The sequence below is a fragment of the Heterodontus francisci genome, chromosome 27 (assembly GCF_036365525.1).
Source record: "Heterodontus francisci isolate sHetFra1 chromosome 27, sHetFra1.hap1, whole genome shotgun sequence".
Taxonomy (NCBI): Eukaryota; Metazoa; Chordata; class Chondrichthyes; order Heterodontiformes; family Heterodontidae; genus Heterodontus; species Heterodontus francisci.
Window position 1 is genome coordinate 5,027,405 of NC_090397.1, and position 25,405 is coordinate 5,052,809.

General features: G+C 45.6%; 1 protein-coding gene across 1 annotated transcript in view; it reads right to left on the reverse strand.

The window, feature by feature from the left end:
- nuak1b (NUAK family, SNF1-like kinase, 1b) overlaps nt 1-25,405 on the reverse strand; it is a 158,265-nt gene that overhangs the window by 31,082 nt on the left and 101,778 nt on the right. The window contains exon 3 of the mRNA XM_068058748.1: nt 15,965-16,116. Within this exon, the coding sequence (XP_067914849.1) occupies nt 15,965-16,116 (152 nt within the window). The remainder of the gene's footprint in view (nt 1-15,964; nt 16,117-25,405) is intronic.

Sequence of the window (25,405 nt, forward strand, 5' to 3'; positions counted from 1 at the left end):
CTGAATGGCCTCCTCCTGCAATGTAATGATTCTGTCTCTATGTACCATCTCCGTACCGACCTCACTGTCCCCATTTTTACACAATTCCTGTTTCTCTGGTGTACAATCTATGTATTCACAGGCAGGGGCATATCATCCATTGCTTTTTTTTATTAAGGCAAAAGCAGTGAGTTGCTGTGATCTAGGGCGGCACAGTGGCGCAGTGGTTAGCACCGCAGCCTCACAGCTCCAGGGACCCGGGTTCGATTCCAGGTACTGCCTGTGTGGAGTTTGCAAGTTCTCCCTGTGTCTGCGTGGGTTTTCTCCGGGTGCTCCGGTTTCCTCCCACAAGCCAAAAGACTTGCAGGTTGATAGGTAAATTGGCCATTAGCAATTGTCACTAGTGTAGGTAGGTGGTAGGGAAATATAGGGACAGGTGGGGATGTTTGGTGGGAATGTGGGATTAGTGTAGGATTAGTATAAATGGGTGGTTGATGTTCGGCACAGACTCGGTGGGCCGAAGGGCCTGTTTCAGTGCTGTATCTCTAATCTCTTCTAAGAACGCGCTGCCTGAAAGGGCGATGGAAGCAGATTCAATAGTAACTTTCAAAGGGGAATTGGATAAATACTGAAAAAGGAAAAATTAGCAGGGCTATGGGTAAAGAGCAGGGAAATGGGAATAATTAGATAGCTCTTTCACAGAGCTGGTATAGACAGGATGGACCGAATGGGCTGTACGATTCTACGAACAGCCTTGACAATTTGTGCTGCATTATACTCTAAACGGGATTGTCCAACAGCAATTTAAAGCAAGGCCGACCACACAGGACGCTGTTGCCCCAAGTCGATCAGAAACGGCCAGGCTTAGAGTTGCACAAAATGCAGAGTGAGTTGAGTGAGGAGTTGCTAACTCTGTTCATCTGTGATAGAAAATGAACATGGGGGATCCAGTGACATTATGAGCTTCCTTTGATATTAATACTAAAAATGTAAATATTTCAACCTTAATGTAGACTGATTGCACAAAATGAAACTGTACAGCAGACTGAAAATAGAAACATATTGTCAAAGCTTTTCGTCTTGCACTCATCAGGACAATCCACAAGAATAACCTTTCTTCTTCTTTGGCCTCCTTGTCTTGAGAGACAATGGGTAAGCTCCTGGAGGTGGTCAGTGGTTTGTGAAGCAGCGCCTGGAGTGGCTATGAAGGCCAATTCTAGAGTGACAGACTCTTCCACAGGCGCTGCAGATAATATTGATTGTCGGGGCTGTTGCACAGTTGGCTCTCCCCTTGCGCTTTTGTCTTTTTTCCTGCCAGCTGCTGAGTCTCTTCAACTCGCCACATTTTAGCCCCGCCTTTATGGCTGCCCGCCAGCTCTGGCGATCACTGGCAACTGACTCCCACGACTTGTGATCAATGTCACAGGACTTCATGTCTCGTTTGCGGATGTCTTTAAAGCGGAGTCATGGACGGTGGGTCTGATACCAGTGACGAGCTCGCTGTACAATGTGTCCTTGGGGATCCTGCCATCTTCCATGCAGCTCACATGGCCAAGCCATCTCAAGTGCCGCTGACTCAGTAGTGTGTACAAGCTGGGGATGTTGGCCGCCTTGAGGACTTCCGTGTTGGAGATACGGTCCTGCCACCTGATGCCAAGGATTCTCCGGAGGCAGCGAAGATGGAATGAATTGAGACATCGCTCTTGGCTGACACACGTTGTCCAGGCCTCGCTGCCATAGAGCAAGGTACTGAGGACACAGGCTTGATACACTCAGACTTTTGTGTTCCGTGTCAGTGCACCATTTTCCCACACTCTCTTGGCCAGTCTGGACATAGCAGTGGATGCCTTTCCCTTGCGCTTGTTGATTTCTGCATCGAGAGACAGGTTACTGGTGATAGTTGATCCTAGGTAGGTGAACTCTTGAACCACTTCCAGAGCGTGGTCACCAATATTGATGGATGGAGTATTTCTGACGTCCTGTCCCATGATGTTCGTTTTCTTGAGGCTGATGGTTAGGCCAAATTCGTTGCAGGCAGCTGCAATCCTGTCGATGAGTCTCTGCAGACACTCTTCAGTGTGAGATGTTAGAGCAGCATCGTCAGCAAAGAGGAGTTCCCTGATGAGGACCTTCCATACTTTGGTCCTCGCTCTTAGACGGGCAAGGTTGAACAACCTGCCATGTGATCTTGTGTGGAGGAAAATTCCTTCTTCTGAAGACTTGAATGCATGTGAGAGCAGCAGGGAGAAGAAGATCCCAAACAGTGTAGGTGTGAGAACACAGCCCTGTTTCACGCCACTCAGGATAGGAAAGGGGTCTGATGAGGCACTGCTATGCTGAATTGTGCCTTTCATATTGTCATGGAATGAGGTGATGATGCTTAGTAGCTTTGGTGGACATCTGATCTTTGCTAGTAGTCTGAAAAGACCACGTTTGCTGACGAGGTCAAAGGCTTTGGTGAGATCAATGAAAGCAACGTAGAGGGGCATCTGTTGTTCGCGGCATTTCTCCTGTAGCTGACGAAGGGAGAACAGCATGTCAATGGTCGATCTCTCTGCTCGAAAGCCACACGGTGCCTCAGGGTAGACACGCTCAGCCAGCTTCTGGAGTCTGTTTAAAACGACTCGAGCGAAGACTTTCCCCACTATGCTGAGCAGGGAGATTCCACGGTAGTTGTTGCAGTCACCGCGGTCACCCTTGTTCTTATAGAGGGTGATGATATTGGCATCGTGCATGTCCTGTGGTACTGCTCCCTCGTCCCAGCACAGGTAAAGCAGTTCATGGAGTGCTGAGAGTAGAGCAGGCTTGGCACTCTTGATTATTTCAGGGGTAATGCCATCCTTTCCAGGGGCTTTTCCACTGGCTAGAGAATCAATGGCATCACTGAGTTCCAATTTTGTTGGTTGTTCGACCAGCTCATCCATGACTGGCAGAGACTGGGCTGCACTGAGGGTAGTCTCAGTGACAACATTTTCCCTGGACTACAGTTCTAGGTAGTGCTCAACCCAGTGGTCCATTTGCTTGCATTGGTCAGTGATCGTGCACTCTGGTTTAGACTTGATGGGGGGTGTGGTGATCTTCTTGATGGTTGGCCCAAAAGCTCTCTTCATGCCATCATACATTCCTCTGATGTTTCCGGTGTCGGAGGCCAGCTGAATACAACTGCATAGGTGTTGCCAGTAGTCATTTGCACAGCGCTTGGCTGTTCTTTGTGCAGCGCTTTGCGACGGATGTTAACTCGCTGGGGGCTTTCTTGTAGTTCAACAGTGCAATGCACTTAGCAGCTATGACAGGTTCCAGCTCTTCAAAGTGAGATTGAAACCAGTCTGCATTCTGCTTCTCACGTTTGCCAAAGGTGGTCATTACTGAGTCATAGATGGTGTCTCTGATGTGGGCCCACTTGGTCTCTGCATCCCCTGCAGGAGTGTTTTGAAGGGCTTTTTCAAGTGAATTGAGAAACTTATGTAACAGCTGCGGATAAGAAATTCTGCTGTTGATGCGCGGGCGGCCCTTCTGCTTGGAGTGATGTAGCTTCTTTGGTTTGAGGCTAACCTTGCTGCACACCAGGGAGTGGTTGGTGTCGCAGTCCGCACTGTGGAAGCTGCGTGTGATTTGAACGCTGTTTAAAGAGGCTCGCCTTGTGACGATGAGGTCCAGCTGGTGCCAACGACGTGATTTTGGATGCCTCCATGAAACCTGGTGACAGGGTTTAGTATGAAAGAACGTGTTGGTGATGCAGAGGTTATGATAGGTACACAACTCCAGCAGTCTCTGTCCATTCTCATTCATCCTTCCAATGCCATAGTGCCCAAGGCAGGAGGGCCATGAGTAATCTGCAAGAATAACCAATGTAATGGAAAATAATAACGTATACTGCCTGAGAACAGAGTGCTGATTGGTTGGCGAGTGAACTGTGATTGGTAGAGGCGTTGCCATGGAGAATGCACCAGTTTACAGTAACTGACAGTTAACTGCCAAACTTTGTTCAAAATTTAAACCAGGCAGCTTGACTTTGATTGGTCAAGGCATTACCCTGAGGAATGAACCAGCAAATGGCTGTCACTTATTTTGTTCAGCTGAAATAGGCGCAATGTTTGTACATATTCTTTCTGTCTGCAAAGAACAGGGCCCTGTGTATTAATATATGTAATTAATTAATTAATTAAGTAATTAATATATGCAGCTTCCGGTATGCACAAATGCACCACACTGCGAGCCCTACTAACAATCTTAAATTGGTTGTCAGCGTAATTCTTAGCACACTGAGAATTATTTATCAAATGTTGTCCAATTGCAGAATCACATCTAAATTCCGTGATTAGGCCTTAAATACTGTAAAAGCACTGATGTTAGCAGGAGCCCTGCACTTATATATCCTATAATACTCAAGCAGCATATCACTAATATGACAATATGAAAGGCACAATTCAACATGGTGGCTCCTCATCAGAGCCCTTTCCTATCCTGAGTGGTGTGAAACAGGGCTGTGTTCTCGCACCCACACTTTTTGGGATTTTCTTCTCCCTGCTGCTTTCACATGCGTTCAAATCCTCTGAAGAAGGAATTTTCCTCCACACAAGATCAGGGGGCAGGTTGTTCAACCTTGCCCGTCTAAGAGCGAAGTCCAAAGTACGGAAAGTCCTCATCAGAGAACTCCTCTTTGCTGACGATGCTGCTTTAACATCTCACACTGAAGAATGCCTGCAGAGTCTCATCGACAGGTTTGCGTCTGCCTGCAATGAATTTGGCCTAACCATCAGCCTCAAGAAAACGAACATCATGGGGCAGGATGTCAGAAATGCTCCATCCATCAATATTGGCGACCACGCTCTGGAAGTGGTTCAAGAGTTCACCTACCTAGGCTCAACTATCACCAGTAACCTGTCTCTAGATGCAGAAATCAACAAGCGCATGGGTAAGGCTTCCACTGCTATGTTCAGACTGGCCAAGAGAGTGTGGGAAAATGGCGCACTGACACGGAACACAAAAGTCCAAGTGTATCAGGCCTGTGTCCTCAGTACCTTGCTCTACGGCAGCGAGGCCTGGACAACGTATGCCAGCCAAGAGCGACGTCTCAATTCATTCCATCTTCGCTGCCTTCGGAGAATACTTGGCATCAGGTGGCAGGACTATATCTCCAACACAGAAGTCCTTGAAGCGGCCAACATCCCCAGGTTATACACACTACTGAGTCAGCGGCGCTTGAGATGGCTTGGCCATGTGAGCCGCATGGAAGATGGCAGGATCCCCAAAGACACATTGTACAGCGAGCTCGCCACTGGTATCAGACCCACCGGCCGTCCATGTCTCCGTTATAAAGACGTCTGCAAACGCGACATGAAATCGTGTGACATTGATCACAAGTCGTGGGAGTCAGTTGCCAGCATTCGCCAGAGCTGGCGGGCAGCCATAAAGACAGGGCTAAATTGTGGCGAGTCGAAGAGACTTAGTAGTTGGCAGGAAAAAAGACAGAGGCGCAAGGGGAGAGCCAACTGTGCAACAGCCCCAACAAACAAATTTCTCTGCAGCACCTGTGGAAGAGCCTGTCACTCCAGAATTGGCCTTTATAGCCACTCCAGGCGCTGCTTCACAAACCACTGACCACCTCCAGGCGCGTATCCATTGTCTCTCGAGATAAGGAGGCCCAAAAGACTCAAGCAGCATATCACTAACGTGCGCTAAATTCAGACAAAGTGTCTGCTGTCAGCTGGAGCTGCTGCCTGGGCTCTCTGGCATGTGATTTAGTGCAGTTTGATACGAGAGTAGAATGAATGAAGCAGCTGGTACACTCGTACTTAATAGCACTGAATTAGGACATTATATTCAGTCCAAAGAGCATGAAAGCAGATGAGATTATGTGCAGCAACAGACTATGTTTAATTCATCCTTCAGCCTTTTATCACACTAAATAAGGAGAGGGGGTGCTTTTCAACACTTCTTTCATAACATTGAACTTGCTGCAGTGACACAGTTCAGTGAGATCACAGTGTCGACGATATGTCGTTGTAATATAAATACAATTTTACATGCCTTGGTCATAAATTCAAAAGTCTTAATTCAAACATTACTGTATGGTTTGCACACGTGTAATGAAGTGAAATGTTGGCTTGCATTATCCTCAATGGTCTTGTAAACAGGATGAATATGCTGTTTACATGAGCATGCTGCTTGAAGATTGGATATCAGCACACAATAACAGCTAAATAAAATCCAGGAATCAGCTTAAAATGCTTATTTCTGAAGAACTACCTATATATTTAAAATCTTATGTCTGCTTGTACTTCCTGTCAACAAATCTTTACTTCCTGTGTCAACTTTTCCCATCATAATCAATATGTCAACATTTATAATGGAACTGCCAATGTAAAGTTTGTCACACTGTAATTACACCCTTCCACCTGCAGTGGCACTACGGTACATATATTTGCATCTGCTGCTCTGGTTCCCAAACTGTTACTTAACTATAAATAATAATATAAAAACAAAGTATTAACTTGGAATAGGACAAAATATACTTTCAAATGGAGACTGAAATATGTGTGCATTCCCTGGTCCCCAAACTCTAATCCCACTTCGCCCAAAGACCACACTTGGCCTGGACTCCCCTGTGCAATGCCCACAGGAGACGGATTAGAATTTAACTACATATCGACAATACAGGATTATAATTACATTCTCACACAATTCAGATATTCTCTGTTCCCTGTGCATCGAAGGGAAGGTCTCTGGCCTTAGTATGCATTCTCACTTGGAGAAGTCAAGGTTCAAATCAGTCAGCAATATTGCTCTACCAACTAATTAACAGGAGACATATTGGGGTTATTTTGATTTTGGACAACAGTGTAAAACAGGCGATATCAATTCAGTCAGAGGACATACGTCTTTCCTGATTATTATTCCATTGATTTAATAACTGGAGATGTATAACAGCCAGCTGAATCAATATCACTGATTTACATTATTGTCCAAAATCAAAATCCACCCAATGAGTCAGAGAGTGCTGTTGCACCATCCCAGGGGGCACACCCAAGCCAAGAGCAAAAAGAAATCCAGCCCGAACAAAACACAGCACCCACCCACTGACTGAACATCACATCTGGATCCTCACTTGATCAAGGGACTTATGTGACCACAAACGCTTTGAAAAATTCAACATGTTATCTAAAACATGATAACATGCTGCCCTTCAGCCTTCCTGCTCTCTTTTCACTATCCCAGGCTTGACTCATTCTTAAATAAGCCTGCAGCTTCCCTCTGTGCTATCATCAAAAAGGTTCATTGAGGCATTCGATGCTGGCTCATTACGAGCAGCAATTCCAATAGTCCCATCCTACTCTCTTGCTGAACTTCCCGTCCAGCTTAGGTGCTGGAGTCTAATCTTGCCAATCTCCTTCCTATTCAACTCCCTACCCACTGCTGACCCTGTGGGTTCAGCTCTCACCACCTCTGTACGCATCACCCTTCAGAATGTCCGTTCACTTGTGAACAAGGCCCTTGTCATCCATGATCTTATTTTGGAGGACTGCGTTGACACCATGACCTTGATGGAAATCTGGCTGAGGAGTGATGACACCTTTCCCCTGAATGAAGCCTTCCCACCTGAGTAATACCTTCCACCACTTTCCCTGTCAAGACTGTTGCGGTGGCAGTGTGGGGCTTAACACCAGGTCTGTCCCTCTACTCCACTGGCCTTTCTCCTCCTTTCAGCTTCTCACCTTGCTCGACCCTCTAACCTCTCATTTAAGGTATTCTCCTCTACCACCCTCCCAAGGACAGGAAAAATTCTCTCACTGAAATATCTTCACTGCTTTCCTTCCTCAGCACCCAACTACTTCTCATCTTCGGTGATTTCAGGCTCCAACTCAATACTCAATTCATGATACTCTCTCTTCTGAGTTCACTGCACTCTTATCCTCTTTAAATCTCTCCCTCCATGTAAACTCCACAACACATATTCACAGCCACCTTTTTTTTCATATTCGTTCATGGGATGTGAGCTAAAGGCCTGCTTGGGTATACAATTTAAACCCGACCTAACCCGACCCAACCACATCTAACCTGAAACAAAAACAAGAAATGCTGGAATCACTCAGCAGGTCTGGCAGCATCTGTGGAAAGAGAAGCAGAGTTAACGTTTCGGGTCAGCGACCCTTCTTCGGAACTGACAAATATTAGAAAAGTCACAGATTATAAACAAGTGAGGTGGGGGTTGGGCAAGAGATAACAAAGGAGAAGGTGCAGATTGGACCAGGCCACATAGCTGACCAAAAGGTCACGGAGCAAAGGCAAACAATATGTTAATGGTGTGTTGAAAGACAAAGCATTAGTACAGATTAGGTGTGAATATACTGAATATTGAACAGCAGCAAGTGCACACCTGAAGAAAAACAACCTGAAAAAAACAGTGGGTAAGCAAACTGAACAAACTAAGATGAAATGAAATAAATGCAAAAAAAGATTGTAAAAAATGTAAAAAGGAATGTAAAAAAAAAGGAAGAAAAAATAACTAAAAATGACTAAAAATGAAAGTAAAGTGGGGGGCTGTCATGCTCTGAAATTATTGAACTCAATGTTCAGTCCGGCAGGCTGTAGTGTGCCTAATCGGTAGATGAGATGCTGTTCCTCGAGCTTGCGTTGATGTTCACTGGAACACTGCAGCAATCCCAGGACAGAGATGTGAGCATGAGAGCAGGGGGGAGTGTTGAAATGGCAAGCAACCGGAAGCTCAGGGTCCCGCTTGCGGACTGAGCGGAGATGTTCCGCAAAGCGGTCACCCAGTCTGCGCTTGGTCTCCCCAATGTAGAGGAGACCACACTGTGAGCAGCGAATACAGTATACTACATTGAAAGAAGTACAAGTACAAGCACATCTAACCTGAACCTGATCCAGGTCCGAGTCCAACTTGACTCGACTACTGGGAACTAATGACGCTTACTCTTACTCTCTTTCCCTCCCTGACCAAAAGGCAGCATTGCCACTGTGTTCGACCTGGCCCGACCCGACCTGACCAGAGCCCGAATGCCGGACCCGGAGAATGATCCAACCCAACACGAACCCGACACATGTCGTCAGGACCCGTTGGGTTCAGGTTGGGTAGCCATGCTCGAATGTCAGCATCGCTGGCGACGTCAGACTTTAGTGACCATACATAATTGTCCTCGAGAAGATGGTGGTGAGCTGCTTTTTTGAACCACTGCAATCCATCTGGTGAGGGTACTCCCACAGTGCTGTTAGGAAGGTATCTCCAGGATATTGATCCAGGATTTGGATGAATAACAATATATTTCCAAGTCAGGCTGGTGTGTGACTTGGAGAGGAGTTTGCAGGTGGTTTAGTTTAGTTTCGTTTAGAGATACAGCACTGAAACAGGCCCTTCGGCCCACCGAGTCTGTGCCGACCATCAACCACCCATTTATTCTAATCCTACACTAATTCCTACCACACATGGTGGTGTTGCCATGCATCAGCTGCCCTTGTACTTCTAGGTGGTAGAGATTGCAAGTTTGGAAGGTGCTGCTGAAGAAGCCTTGGCAAGTTGCTGCAGTGTATCTTGTTGATGGTACACACTGCTGCCACTGTGCTTTGGTGGTGGAGGGAGTGAATGTTGAAGGAGATGGATGGGGTTCCAATCAATTGAGCTGCTTTGTCCTGGATGGTGTCGAGATTCCTGAGTGTTGTTGGAGCTGCACTTATCCAGAAAAGTGGAGAGTATTCCATCGCACTCCTGACTCATGCCTTATAGATGGTGGACAGGCTTTGGGGAGTCAGGTGGTGAGTTGCTCGCCGCAGGATTCCCAACATCTGGGCTGCTCTTGTAGCCACAGTATTTATATGGCTGGTCCTGTTCAGTTTCTAGTCACTGATAATGCCCAGGATGTTGATGGTGGGGGATTCAGCGATGGTAATGCCATTGAATGTCCAAGACAGATGATTAGATTCTCTCTTGTTGGACCAGGTCATTGCCTGGCACTTGTGTTTGGCATGAATGTTACTTGCCACTTATTAGCCCAAGACTGAATGTTGTCCAGGTCTTGCTGCATGCAGACACGGACTGCTTCAATATCTGAGGAGTTGCGAATGGAACTGCACACTGTGCAATCATCAGCGAACATCCCCATTTCTGACCTTATGATGGAGGGAACATCATTGATAGAGTCATAGAGTCATACAGCACAGAAACAGGCCTTTCGGCCTACCGTGTCACACCGGCCATCAAGCCTATCTATTCTAATCCCAATTTCCAGCACTTGGCCCATAGCCTTGTATGCTATGGCATTTCAAGTGCTCATCTAGATACTTCTTAAATATTGTGAGGGTTCCTGCCTCTACCCCCTCTTCATGAAGCAGCTGAACATGGTTGGACCTAGGGCATTAACTTGAGGAACTCCTGCAGTGATGTCCCGGGGCTGAGATGACTGGCCTCCAACAATGACAACAATCTTTCTTTGTACTCGGTATAACTCCAGCTAGTGGAGTGTTTCCCCCCCACCGATTCCAATTGACTTCAGTTTTGCTCGAGCTTCTTGATGCTGCATTCGGTCAAATACTGCCTTGATGTCAAGGACAGTCACTCTGACCTCACCTCTGGAGTTCAGCTCTTCTGGCCATGCTTGGACCAAGGCTCTAATGAAGTCTGCAGCCAAGTGCCCCTGTCAGAACCCAAACTGAGCATTGGTGAGCAGGTTATTGCTGAGTAAGTGCCACTTAATAGCATTGTTGATGACACATTCCCTCACTTTGCTGATGATCGGGAGTAGACTGATAAGGCAGTATTTGGCCGGATTGGATTTGTCCTGCTTTTTGTGGACAGGACATTCCCTGGGCAATTTTCCACATTGTCAGGTAGATGCCAGTGTTGTAACTCTACTGGGCTGTGCTTTGAGGCTGTGGTTGCTCCACACACGTTTGTAGAGTCTGCTGAATGTTCTGTTTGCTTTTGAGAGTCTATTATCCACTTCCTTGTCTATGGTGGCATCAAATGAGATGACGCTACCCAAATAAATAACTTGCTTGATGGCATTTAGCTCAGTTCCCTCGAAGACTGCTTGGTGGTCTATATTCTTCTTGGGGTGCAGGCTGATGCAGGACTTCAGTTTTCTTTAAACTGATTTTTAGTCCGAATAGTTGTGCCGCTTTGGAAAAATGTGTTTTTTAGATTTTAGAGATACAGCACTGAAACAGGCCCTTCGGCCCACCGAGTCTGTGCCGACCAATAACCACCCATTTATACTAATCCTGCACTAATCCCATATTCCTACCACATCCTCACCTTTCCCTATATTCCCCTACCTATATTAGTGGCAATTTATAATGGCCAATTCACCTATCAACCTGCAAGTCATTTTGGCTGTGGGAGGAAACCGGAGCACCCGGGGGAAACCCATGCAGACACAGGGAGAACTTGCAAACTCCACACAGGCAGTACCCAAATTTGAACCCGGGTCGCTGGAGCTGTGAGGCCGCGGTGCTAACCACTGCGCCACTGTGCCGCCCCCTTTTTATATGTTGCAGGTCTGACCGACCAAACTCAAAGTGTACAAAGCCATAATCCTCACCACCCTTCTGTATGGCACTGAGTCATGGTCCTATACCTTCTAGAGTGCTTCCATCAATGCTGCCTCCACAGCATCCTCAAGATCTGCTAGCAGGACTGCATCACAAACATTGAAGTCCTGGAAACAACCAACATCACCAGCATTGAGGCCATCCTCCTGCAAAGCCAACTGTATTGGACGGGTCACGTTGCCCGGATGGACGACAGTTGCCTGCCTAAGATTGTGTTGTATGGAGAGCTGAACACAGGTAAAAGGAACAGAGGGGCCCCATGCAAATGTTTCAAGGACTCCCTGAAGGAGTCCCTCTCTGTGTGCCACATCGACCAGCACCAGTGGAAAGCGCAGGCCATAGATTGTGATGCCTGGAGATGCTACATCAGGAGGGCTACAGACACCTTTGAGACTGAGCGAAGAACCAGCATAAAAGAGAAAAGAGAAGGATAGATCCAATTGCCCCCAGCAGCAACTACACCTTCACTTGTACCTGCTGTGGGAGAATCTGCCAGTCACGGATAAGCCTGACTAGCCACCATAGGGCCTGCAACCAATGACTACAACCTTCCCAAAATCTTGGTCCGCGAAGAAATGCCAAGAGAGAGCTATACTGGAACAGCTTGGCTAGGGCCACAACTAGTTCTGGAGCACAAGTCTTCAGTACTATAGCTGGGATGTGGTCAGTATCCACAGCCTTTGCAGTATCCAGCGCCTTTAGCCGTTTCTTAATATCACATGAATTGAATAGAATTGGCTGAAGATTGGCATCTGTGATGCTGGGGATCTCAGGAGGAGGTCGAGATAGACCATCCACTCTGAACTACTGACTGAAGATGATTGTAAATGCTTCAGCCTTGTCTTTTGCATGTAAGTGCTGGGCTCTTATGGAGCCTCTTCCACTTAGTTGGTTAATTGTCCACCACCATTCACAACTGTACATCGCAGGATTGCGGAGCTTTGATCTGATCCATTGATTGTACGATCGCTTATCCCTATCACATGCTGCTTCAGCTGTTTAGCATGTATGTGTCCTGTGTTGTAGGTTCAGCAGGTTGGCACCTCATTTTGAGGTATGCCTGGCTCTCCTGCAGTCCTCATTGAAGCAGGGTTGATCCTCCAGCTTGGTGGTATTGGTAGAGTGAGGGATATGCCAGGCCATGAAGTAACAGATTGTGGTGGAATGAAATTCTGCTCCTGCAGATGGTACACAGCACCTCATGGATGCCCAATTCTGAGCTAATAGTTCTGAATCTATCCCATTTAGCATGGTGGTAGTGCCACACAACATGATAGAGGGTATCCTCAGTGTGAAGATGGGACTTGGTCTCCATAAGGACTGTGCAGTGGTCATTCCCACCAGTACTGTCATGCATCTGTGACAGGTTGATTGGTGAGGACAAGGTTTAGTAGGTTTTTCCCTCAAGTTGGTTCTCTCACCACCTGCCACAGGTCCAGTCTGGCAAATACGTCCTTCAGGACTCAGCCAGCTCAGTCACTAGTGGTGCTACTGAGCTACTCATTGTGATGGGCATTGAAGTCGCCCACCCAGAGTACATTCTGTGCCCTTGCTACCCTCAGTGCTTCTTCCAAATAATGTTCAACATGAAGAAGCACTGATTCATCAGCTGAGGGAGGGCGGTAGGTGGTAATCAGCAAGAGGTTTCCTTGCCCATGTTTGACCTAATGCTGTAATATTTCATGGGTTCCGGAATTAATGTTGAGAACTTCCAGGCCCACTCCCTCCTGATTGTGCACCACTGTGCCGGCACCTCTGGTGAGTCTGTCCTGCCGGTGAGACAGGACATACCCAGGAATGGTGTTAGAGGAGGCTGGGAGATTGACTGTAAGGTATGATTCTGTGAGTATGACTATATCAGGCTGTTGCTTGGCTAGTCTGTGGAACAGCTCTCCCAATTTTGGCACAAGCCCCCAGCTGTTAGTGAGAATGACTTTACAGGGTCGACTGGGTCTAGGTTGTTGCCTGGTGGTCCATCCAGTTTTATTCTTATTTGATGTTTTGTAGCGGGTTGATACAACTGAGTGGCTTGCTAGACCATTTCAGAGCGCCATTAAGAGTGAACCACATTGGTATGGGTTTGCAGACACATTTAGGCCAGACTGGGTAAGGAAGACAGACTTTCTTCTGTGAAGGATGTTAGTGAATCAGTTAGGTTTTTATGACAATCTGATAGTTCCATGGTCACTATTACTGAGACAAGCTTTTATTCCAGATTTATTTCATTAACTGAATTTAAATGCCCCAGCTACTGTGGTGGGATTTGAACTCATGTCTTTGGCTCATTAGTGCAATCTCTAGATTACTCGCCCTGTAGCATAACTATTGTGTAAAGGAGGTTAGGAGACTGGCTGAGTGAAGGAGACAGAGAGTATGAATAATGGGTATGTATTCTAATTGGCAGTATCTGACCCCTGGTGTCCTGCAAAGATCTGTGTTGGGGCCTCAACTATTCAGTACATCTATTAAAGACTTTAATGGCAGGATAAAATCATAGAATGGTTACAGAACAGACGAAGGCCATTCGACCCTTTAAACCTTTCTATTCATACACTCCCTTTCAAATTGTATTCTCGTTCTTCCTACCAAAATGAATCACTTCACACTTCTCTGCATGAAATTTCATCTGCCATGTGTCCGCCCATTCCACCAGCCTGTCTACGTCATCTTGAAGTTTATCACTATCCTCCTCAAAGTTCACAATCTTTCCTAGTTTTGTGTCATCTTCAAATTTTGAAATTATGCCCTGTACATGCAAGTCTAGGCCATTAATATGGATCAAGAAAAGCAGTGGTCCTAATACTGACCCCTGTGGAATCCCATTATATACCATCCTCCAGTCCAAAAAACAACTGTTCACCATTACTCTCTGTTTCCCGTCACTCAGCTAACTTTGTGTCTATGCTGCCACTGTCCCTTTCGGGCTTCAACTTTGCTGACAAGCCTATTGTGCGGCACCTTATAATGCCTTTTGGAAGTGCATATACACCACATCAACTGCATTACCCTCATCAATCCTCAATGTTACCTGGCGAAAAAACTCAACCAAATTAGTTAAATACAATTTGCGTTTAACAAATCTGTGCTGGTTTCCTTAATTAATCCACACTCGTCTAAGTGAGTGTTCATTTTGTCCCAGAAGTTTCTAAAAGCTTCCCACCACTGAGGTTAAACTTACTACCGTTTTACTATTTATATGTCTATGTGAGGACTTTCAGATTCCCTTTTATGTTAGCTGCCAGTCTCTTTTCATTGGCTCGCTTTGCCCCCCTTAGAGAGTCACATCTCAAAGTTTGCTGATGATACAAAAGATAGGCGGTGTAGATAGAAGCATAGTATTACAAAGAGATATTGACAGATTAAGTGAGTGGACAAAACTGTGGCAAATAGATTTCAATATAGGCAGGTATGAGATCATCCATTTTGAACCTAAAAAGGATAGAACGGGATACTTTTGAAATGGTGAAAAGCTAGAAACAGTGGTGGACCATGTATGTAGATCATTAAAATGCCATAGATGGTACAAAAATAATCAGAAAAACTAATAGAATGTTGGCCTTTATATCCAGAGGATGAGAACACAAGGGGTTAGAAGTCATGCTTCAGCTATATGAAGGCCTGGTTAGACCACACATGGAGTACTGTGTTCATTTCTGGGCACCACACCTTAGGAAGGATATACTGATCTTGGAAGGAGGACAGTGTAGGTTTACCACAATGATAAGGGTTAACTTGCATGGAGCAATTACACAAAATAATGTTACATTCCTTGGAATTCAGAAGATTAAGTGGTGATTTGTTTGAAGTTTTCAAGATATCAAGGGGAACTAATGGGGTAGATAGAGGAAACTATTTTTTGCTGGTTGGGGAATCTAGGACTAGAATCATAAAATGTTAGCAGAAAAGGAAGCCCTTTGTGCCTGTGCCGGCAAGAGCAACTCAGCTAGTCCCACTCCTCCACCCTTTCCTAATAGTTCTGCAAATTTTTCTCTTCAGATAATTATTCAATTCCCTTTTGAAAAACATAGAAAAGCATAGTCTAAAAATTAGAGCCGGACCTTCCAGGAGTGAAACACTTCTGCATGCAAAGGGTGGTAGGAGTTTGGAATTCTCTTCCAAAAACAGCAGTTGATCCTGGGCCAATTGTTAATTTTAAAACTGAGATTGATAAGACTTTTGTGAACCAAACGCATTACAGAGCAAAGGTGGATATATGGAGTTAGGTCATTGAGTGGCAGAACAGACTCAAAGGGCTAAATAGCCTCCTCCTGTTTCTGTGTTCCTTATGGCAATAGTGAACTGCAGATACAATCTGCCCGAGCACTTACCTTGTGACAATAGTGAACTGCAGATACAATCTGCCCGAGCACTTACCTTGTGACAATAGTGAACTGCAGATACAATCTGCCCGAGCACTTACCTTGTGACAATAGTGAACTGCAGATACAATCTGCCTGAAGAACAGTCTGGTGTCCCTCTCACTTAACTTGCGCCTCTCACTGATGTAATCGTATAACTCGCCTTTGATCGCACACTCCATAACTATTACCATTTTATCCTTGTTCTCGAAAACTGCTGAGACAAACAGAATAAGGTTTACTGGGACTGATAACACTGGTCCATTCTAGACAAAAACAACCAAAAGCATGATATAGGATCAAATACTGAATGCATCTTCTTAAAAAGTCTGACACTAGGTGGAACTGGTTGGGATTAAGATTAGTGTGAAGGTTAAGATTAGGGTGAGGGTTAAGATTAGGGTGAGGGTTAAGATTAGGGTAAGGGTTAAGATTAGGGTAAGGGTTAAGATTAGGGTAAAGGTTAAGATTAATGTGAGGGTTAAGATTAGGGTGAGGGTTAAGATTAGGGTAAGGGTTAAGATTAATGTGAGGGTTAAGATTAATGTGAGGGTTAAGATGAGGGTGAGGGTTAAGATTAAGGTGAGAGTTAAGATTAATGTGAGGGTTAAGATTAGGGTGAGGGTTAAGATTAATGTGAGGGTTAAGATTAGGGTAAGGGTTAAGATTAATGTGAGGGTTAAGATGAGGGTGAGGGTTAAGATTAAGGTGAGAGTTAAGATTAATGTGAGGGTTAAGATTAGGGTGAGGGTTAAGATTAATGTGAGGGTTAAGATTAGGGTAAGGGTTAAGATTAGGGTGAGGGTTAAGATTAAGGTGAGTTAAGATTAATGTGAGGGTTAAGATTAGGGTAAGGGTTAAGATTAATGTGAGGGTTAAGATTAGGGTAAGGGTTAAGATTAATGTGAGGGTTAAGATTAGGGTAAGGGTTAAGATTAATGTGAGGGTTAAGATGAGGGTGAGGGTTAAGATTAAGGTGAGAGTTAAGATTAGGGTAAGGGTTAAGATTAATGTGAGGGTTAAGATTAGGGTGAGGGTTAAGATCAGGGTAAGGGTTAAGATTAATGTGAGGGTTAAGATGAGGGTGAGGGTTAAGATTAAGGTGAGAGTTAAGATTAATGTGAGGGTTAAGATTAGGGTGAGGGTTAAGATTAATGTGAGGGTTAAGATTAGGATAAGGGTTAAGATTAGGGTGAGGGTTAAGATTAAGGTGAGTTAAGATTAATGTGAGGGTTAAGATTAGGGTAAGGGTTAAGATTAATGTGAGGGTTAAGATTAGGGTAAGGGTTAAGATTAATGTGAGGGTTAAGATTAGGGTAAGGGTTAAGATTAATGTGAGGGTTAAGATGAGGGTGAGGGTTAAGATTAAGGTGAGAGTTAAGATTAGGGTAAGGGTTAAGATTAAGGTGAGAGTTAAGATTAGGGTAAGGGTTAAGATTAATGTGAGGGTTAAGATTAATGTGAGGGTTAAGATGAGGGTGAGGGTTAAGATTAAGGTGAGAGTTAAGATTAATGTGAGGGTTAAGATTAGGGTGAGGGTTAAGATTAATGTGAGGGTTAAGATTAGGGTAAGGGTTAAGATTAATGTGAGGGTTAAGATTAGGGTGAGGGTTAAGATTAAGGTGAGAGTTAAGATTAATGTGAGGGTTAAGATTAGGGTAAGGGTTAAGATTAATGAGGGTTAAGATTAGGGTAAGGGTTAAGATTAATGTGAGGGTTAAGATGAGGGTGAGGGTTAAGATTAAGGTGAGAGTTAAGATTAATGTGAGGGTTAAGATTAGGGTAAGGGTTAAGATTAATGTGAGGGTTAAGATTAGGGTAAGGGTTAAGATTAATGTGAGGGTTAAGATTAATGTGAGGGTTAAGATGAGGGTGAGGGTTAAGATTAAGGTGAGAGTTAAGATTAATGTGAGGGTTAAGATTAGGGTGAGGGTTAAGATTAATGTGAGGGTTAAGATTAGGGTAAGGGTTAAGATTAAGGTGAGAGTTAAGATTAATGTGAGGGTTAAGATTAGGGTGAGGGTTAAGATTAATGTGAGGGTTAAGATTAGGGTAAGGGTTAAGATTAATGTGAGGGTTAAGATTAGGGTGAGGGTTAAGATTAAGGTGAGAGTTAAGATTAATGTGAGGGTTAAGATTAGGGTAAGGGTTAAGATTAATGTGAGGGTTAAGATGAGGGTAAGGGTTAAGATTAAGGTGAGGGTTAAGATTAATGTGAGGGTTAAGATTAGGGTGAGGGTTAAGATTAAGGTGAGAGTTAAGATTAATGTGAGGGTTAAGATTAATGTGAGGGTTAAGATTAGGGTAAGGGTTAAGATTAATGTGAGGGTTAAGATGAGGGTGAGGGTTAAGATTAAGGTGAGGGTTAAGATGAGGGTGAGGGTTAAGATTAAGGTGAGAGTTAAGATTAATGTGAGGGTTAAGATTAGTGAGGGTTAAGATTAGGGTAAGGGTTAAGATTAGGGTGAGGGTTAAGATTAGGGTGAGGGTTAAGATTAGGGTGAGGGTTAAGATTAAGGTGAGAGTTAAGATTAATGTGAGGGTTAAGATTAGTGAGGGTTAAGATTAGGGTGAGGGTTAAGATGAGGGTAAGGGTTAAGATTAGGGTAAGGGTTAAGATTAGGGTGAGGGTTAAGATGAGGGTGAGGGTTAAGATTAGGGTGAGGGTTAAGATTAGGGTGAGGGTTAAGATTAGGGTGAGGGTTAAGATTAGGTTTGGGACTAAGATTAGGGTGAGGCTTAAGTTTTTGGTTCGGGTTAAGTGGGTTAGCATTACCCTTTCCAACATGCATCTGAATCTAGCCTGGAATGAACGCCATCCACAAAAGCCATGCGAGATTAATTTCAAACCAGATTCAAGTAGACAATGCACATAACTGGCCTGAATTCAATATGATTGGATACTAAATCAGTTATCTCCCTTAGAAAGCAAGCTTGCAGTTTTGGGATAAGGAAATATCACAATGGATCATAATCCCCACCTACCTCCCTCTCCTGTTTAAGATCCTCCTCTACTCAGGCTTGTTCATTGCAGAACAAGTCCCAAATCCCGAAGCTGCCTGGGAGAAGGGCTGGAGAATTGGGGCTGAGCCTGTGCTCGGATCACTGCAATACCTCTCCCCACCCTGCACCAAAACCTGCCCCCCCCTTCCAATCCAGCCTACAACTCGACCCACCCTGCATCTGCACCCCCGATCCATCCTTTCACCTGATCCACCCTACGGACACACCTTACGATCCGACCCACCCTGTGCTCCCACCCACCCTCTGATTTGGTATCATGTATTTTAAACTATCACTCAATACTGGTGAGAGTGCTGGTTCCACTGGGGAGCAAGCCAGATTAAGACCCCAGCAGCTGTACATCCGGTGATGGGGATTCCATAGTTAGGGGAACAGACAAGCATTTCTGTGGCTGCAGACGTGATTCCAGGATGGTGTATTGCCTTCCTGGTGTCAGGAGCAAGGATGGCACTGAGCAGTTGCAGAGCTTTGAGGGGGGAGGGTGAACAGCCAGAGGTTGTGGGTCCATATTGGTACCGATGACATAGGTAGAAAGAGGGGTGAGGTCCTATGGGCAGATTTCAGATTTCTAGGAAAGGAATTAAAAGGTAGGACCTCAGAGGTAGTAATCTCCAGATTACTTCCTGTGCCACCTGCAAGCGCGTATATAAATAGGTTAGAGCGGATGAATGCGGGGCTGGAGAGATGGTGCTGGAGGGAGAGCTTTAAATTCCTGGGGCACTGGGACCTGTTTTGGGGGAGGTGGGATTTGTACCAGCCAGAAGGGTTGCACCTCAACTGGGCCGGGACTAATATCTTGGCGGGGAGGTTTGCAAGTGCTGTTGGTGAGAGTTTAAATAACTTGACAGGGGGATGGGAACCTGAGCATAGGTTCAGAAGAGAAGCAAAGCTGGAAATAGAAGGCAGAAAACTAGTAATCAAGTATGGAAGGTCGACCAATCAAAGGTAAGAAGATAGACAAGAAAGGTGTTGTTCAGTTATTAGTGACTCAATGTAAGGAGTCAGATGAGCTGAGGGCACAGATAGCAACTTGGAAATATGATATTATAGCTATTACCAAAATGTGGCTTAAAGAGGAGCAGGAATGGCAGCTCAACATTCCTGGCTATTATATTCCAGAAAGCCAGCTGGTGAAGGATAGACCTAGAGCTAATCTTTACACACTTTTATGGGATTTATTTACAGAGTTGCACATTACAAACACACACCTCGTACTCTAACTACCACACTTTCAGCCTGTATCTATTTATAGCGGCACAAGTGAATTCCAAGATCATGCCCTCCACCTGCATACAATTAAATACAATTAATACACATTTAACACTGAAAGTGAAAGAGATAGGGAGTGACAGAGAGAGCATTTACCTTCCAGTAGAGCAGCGGACAGGAGTAGACCTGTGGGAGGAACATGGAGTGGGGAGCAGTTAAATAAAGCCTGGGGATTGCGGCCTCCTGCACTTACCTTCCAGGAGAGCAGCAGACAGGAGCGGACCTGCAGGAGGAACTCGGAGCAGGGAGCATTTAAATAAAGCCCGGGGATCGCGGCCTATAGCACTTACCTTCCAGGAGAGCAGTGGACAGGAGTCTAGGTAGCCTGAGTTTGAAAAAAAAGTGAACAGTAACGTCACTGAAAGCTGCATGGTGTTTGGTTGGTAACTGCTGTTCGGGAGTATCTGTAAATAGCTTGGTTAGTACACTACTTTTAGAGTGTGTGTGTAAATAAAAAAAACATAAAATTAAAATTTTATGTAACTACCTTATAATTAATTAAGGCACACAAGCAGAAGGGAAAAGCTGGTGAGTCTACGGTTGTGTTTTATTTTAAAGCAGTAAGGTTTATTACTGAGGTTATTACTACCATTGCTAACAGTTTAGTATTGGTAGGGTATATTAATAGTGGTAAGGTAGATTAGTTTTGTTAAGTGGACATCACAGGGAAGCAGGTAGATGATTGGCTGGGTAAGACTTTGGAGCTACAAATAGCGTGAGAGGGGATAGAGTGCAGCGAAGCACAGGGAGCTAGTTGGTGAGTATCTGGTGAGTATCTTCTTACTTTGTTATTTTCTTTTTTCTGCTGGTTTTTTATTTTTTCTCTAACATTTAAGTCTATCTACTAAGTAGAAGTTGAAATACCAGTAGTTAGTAGGTGGTTACCGGTTTGTTCATTTTATTTATAACTATTTTGTGTTATTTAACTTCCAATTTTAGTGCAGTAAATAAACAATTTGAGGCATGGCAGGTCTGCTCACACCCAGTGAATGCAGATCCTGTGCCATGTGGGAATTCCAGGACCCTGACTATGTCCTAGACAACTACATGTGCAGAAAGGCAAGTTTTACGAAGCTGAGAGGTGACCTGGTGAAAGTGGACTGGATACAGCTACTTGCAGGAAAATCAGTGGCAAACCAATGGGAGGCATTCAAAAGCAAAATTCTATGGGCACAGTGTCGACATGTCCCCACAAAGAGAAAGGGATTTAGAGCCCCCTGGTTATCTAGAAGCTTACAGGGTAAGATAAAGCAGAAAAAGAAAGCTTATGACAGTCACAAAAAACTTGATACTTTAGAAAGCCTAGAAGAGTATAAAAAGTACAGGGATGAAGTAAAAAAGGAAATAAGGAAAGCAAAGTGCGGACATGGAAAAATACTGGCAGGTAAAATCAAGGAAAACACAATGATGTTTTATCAGTACATTAAGAGCAAGAGAATAACTAAGGAAAGGCCTATCGCAGATGTAGAAGGTAACTTATGCGTGGATGCAGAAGATGTGGATAAGTCACCAGGGCCGGATGGATTGTATCCCAGGTTTTAAAGGAAGCCAGGGAGGAAAAGCAGATGCTCTGAGGATCATTTTCAAATCCTCACTAGATCAGGCGAGGTGCCAGAGGATTGGAGGTTGGCGAACGTTACACCATTGTTTAAAAAGGGTGCGAGGGATAGATCAAATAATTATAGGCTGGTCAGTCTGACCTCGATGGTGGACAAATTATTAGAATAAATTCTGAGTGATAGGATAAACTGCCACTTAGAAAGGCACAGATTAATCAGGGATAGTCAGTATGGATTTGTTAAGGGAAGGTCATGTCATACTAACTTAATTGAATTTTTTGAGGAAGTACAAGGAGGATTGATGAGGGTAGTGCAGTGGACATTGTCTACATGAATTTTAGTAAGGCATTTGACAAGGTCCCACATGGCAGACTGGTCAGAAAAATAAAAGCCCATGGGAGACAGGGGAATGTGGTGAGTTGGATCCAAAATTGGCTCAGTGACAGGAAGCAAATGGTAATGGTCGACGGATGTTTTTGTGAATGGAAAGCCATTTCTGTTGGCATTCCATAGGGCTCAGTGTTGGGTCCCTTGCTGTTTGTGGTTTACATTAATGATTTAGACTTAAATGTGGAAGGCATGATTGGGAAATTTGCAGATGACACAAAATTTGGCTGTGTAGTTGATAATGAAAAGGATAGCTGTAGACTCCGGAATGACATCAATGGTTTGGTTGAATGGACGGAAAAGTGGCAAATGGAATTCAGTCAGGAGAAGTGTGAGGTAATGCATTTGGGGAGGGCAAAAAATCAAGGGAACACAAAATAAATGGGGGGATACTGAGAGGGGTAGAGGAAGTGAGAGATCTTGGAGTGCATGTCCATAGGTCCCTGAAGGTGGCAGGACAGGTAGATAGAGTGATGAAGAAGGCACATGGAATGCTTTCCTTTATTGGCTGAGGTATAGAATACAAAAGCAGGGATGTAATGCTGGAACTGTATAAAACACTGGTTAGGCCACAGCTGGAGTATTGTGTACAGTTCTGGTCACCACATTACAGAAAGGACATAATTGCTCTGGAGAGAATACAGAGGAGATTTACAAGAATGTTGCCAGGGCTCTCAAGTTGCAGCTATGAGGAAAGATTGGACAGGCTAGGGTTGTTTTCCCTGGAACAAAGAAGGCTGAGGGGTGACTTAATTGAGGTGTACAAAATTATGAGGGGCCTAGATAGAGTAGACAGGAAGGACCTGTTTTCCCTTGTGGAGAGGTCAATTACCAGGGGGCACAGATTTAAGGTGATTGGTGGAAGGTTTAGAGAGAACATGAGAAAAAACTTTTTCACCCTGAGGGTGGTGGGTGTCTGGAATTCACTGCCAGGAATGGTGGTGGAGGCAGAAACCCTCAATTCATTTAAAAGTTACCTGGACATGCACCTGAAGTGCTGTAACCTGCAAGGCTACCAGACCAGGTGCTGGAAGGTGGGATTAGATTGGGCGGCTAGTTTTCTCAGCCAGCGCAGACACGATGGACTGAATGGCCTCTTTCTGTGCTGTAACTTTTCTATGGTTCTAGAGAGAGATGGAGAGCGGTAGAGAGAGAGAGCGCGGCAGAGAGAGAGAGAGAGATGAGGAGCAGCAGAGAGAAAGACGGAGAGATGGGGAGCGGTAGAGAGAAAGAATGCAGGGCAGCAGAGAGAGAGAGAGAATGCAGAGTGGCAGAGAGAAAGAAAGGTGGGGAGTGGCAGAGAGAGAGGGGGAGATGGAGAGTGGCAGAGAGAGAGAGAGAGAGAGAGAGAGAGAGATGGAAAGTGGCAGAGAGAGAGAGATGGGGAGAGGCAGAGAGAGAGAGAGATGGGGAACAGCAGAGAGCGGGGGATAGGGAGAGGCGGGGGATAGGGAGAGGCAGAGAGAGAGAGAGAGAGATGGGGAACGGCAGAGAGAGAGAGATGGGGAGCGGCAGAGAGAGAGAGAGAGATGGGGAACAGCTGAGAGAGAGAGATGGGGAGAAGCAGAGAGAGAGTGAGAGATGGGGAGCGGCAATGAGCGAGCGATGGGGATAAGCAGAGAGAGAGAAAGATCGAGATCGGCAGAGAGAAAAATGGAGAGCGGCAGAGAGAGAGAGTTGGGGAACAGCAGAGAGAGAGATGGGAAGTGGCAGAGAGAGTGAGGGATGGAGAGCGGCAGAGAGAGTGAGAGATGGAGAGCGGTAGACAGAGAGAGAGAGCTGGGGAGTGGCAGAGAGAGAGAGATGGAGTACGGCAGAGAGAGAGATGGGGAGAGGCAGAGAGAAAGAGAGAGAGAGATGGGGAACATCAGAGAGAGAGAGAAAGATGGAGAGCGACAGAGAGAGAGATGGGGAGAGGCAGGGAATGAGAGATGGGGAGAAGCAGAGAGAGAGAGAGAGATGGGGAGATGGAGAGAGAGAGAGAGAGAGAGAGAGATAGAGATGGGGATCGGCAGAGAGAGAGAGAGAGCTGGGGAGAGGCAGAGAGAGAGAGAGGTGGAGCGGCAGAGAGAGAGAGAGAGAGATGGGGAACAGCAGGCAGAGAGATGGGGAGCGGCAGAGAGAGAGAGAGAGGTGGAGCAGCAGAGAGAGTGAGAGAGATGGAGAGAAGCAGAGAGAGAGAGAGAGGCGAGGAGCAGCAGTGAGCGAGAGATGGGGAACAGCAGAGTAAGAGAGATGGGGAGTGGCAGAGATTGAAATGGGGAGTGGCAGAGAGAGAGAGGTAGGGAACAGCAGAGGGAGAGAAAGATGGAGAGCGGCAGAGAGAGGGAGGTGGGGAACAGCAGAGAGAGAGAAAGATGGGGAGTGGCAGAGAGAGAGAGAGAGAGATAGAGATGGGGAGCGGCAGAGAGAGAGAGAGAGATAGGGATGGGGAGCGGCAGAGAGAGAGAGAGAGATAGAGATGGGGAGCGGCAGAGAGAGATGGGGAGCGAGAGAGATAGAGTTGGGGAGCGGCAGAGAGAGAGAGAGAGAGAGATAGAGATGGGGAACGGCAGAGTGAGATGGGGAGCGGCAGAGAGAGAGAGATGGGGAGAGCAAAGAGAGAGAGAGATGGGGAGTTGCAGAAAGAGTGAGATGGAGAGCGGCAGAGAGAGAGAGAGAGAGATGGGGAACAGCTGAGAGAGAGAGATAGGGAGAAGCAGAGAGAGAGAGATGGGGAACAGCAGAGAGAGAGTGAGAGATGGGGAGCGGCAGAGAGAGAGAAAGATCGAGATCGGCAGAGAGAGAGATAAATGGAGAGCGGCAGAGCGAGTGAGAGATGGAGAGCGGCAGAGAGAGAGAGATGGAAGTTGCAGAAAGAGTGAGATGGAGAGCGGCAGAGAGAGAGAGATGGGGAGAGCAGAGAGAGAGAGATGGGGAGTTGCAGAAAGAGTGAGATGGAGAGCGGCAGAGAGAGAGAGATGGGGAGAGCAGAGAGAGAGAGATGGGGAGTGGCAGAGAGAGTGAGAGATGGAGAGCGGCAGAGAGAGAGAGATGGAAGTTGCAGAAAGAGTGAGATGGAGAGCGGCAGAGAGAGAGAGATGGGGAGAGCAGAGAGAGAGAGATGGGGAGTTGCAGAAAGAGTGAGATGGAGAGCGGCAAAGAGAGAGAGAGAGTTGGGGAACAGCAGAGATAGAGAAAGATCGAGATCGGCAGAGAGAGAGAAAAATGGAGAGCGGCAGAGATAGAGAGAAGCAGAGAGAGTGTGAGAGATGGGGATCAGCA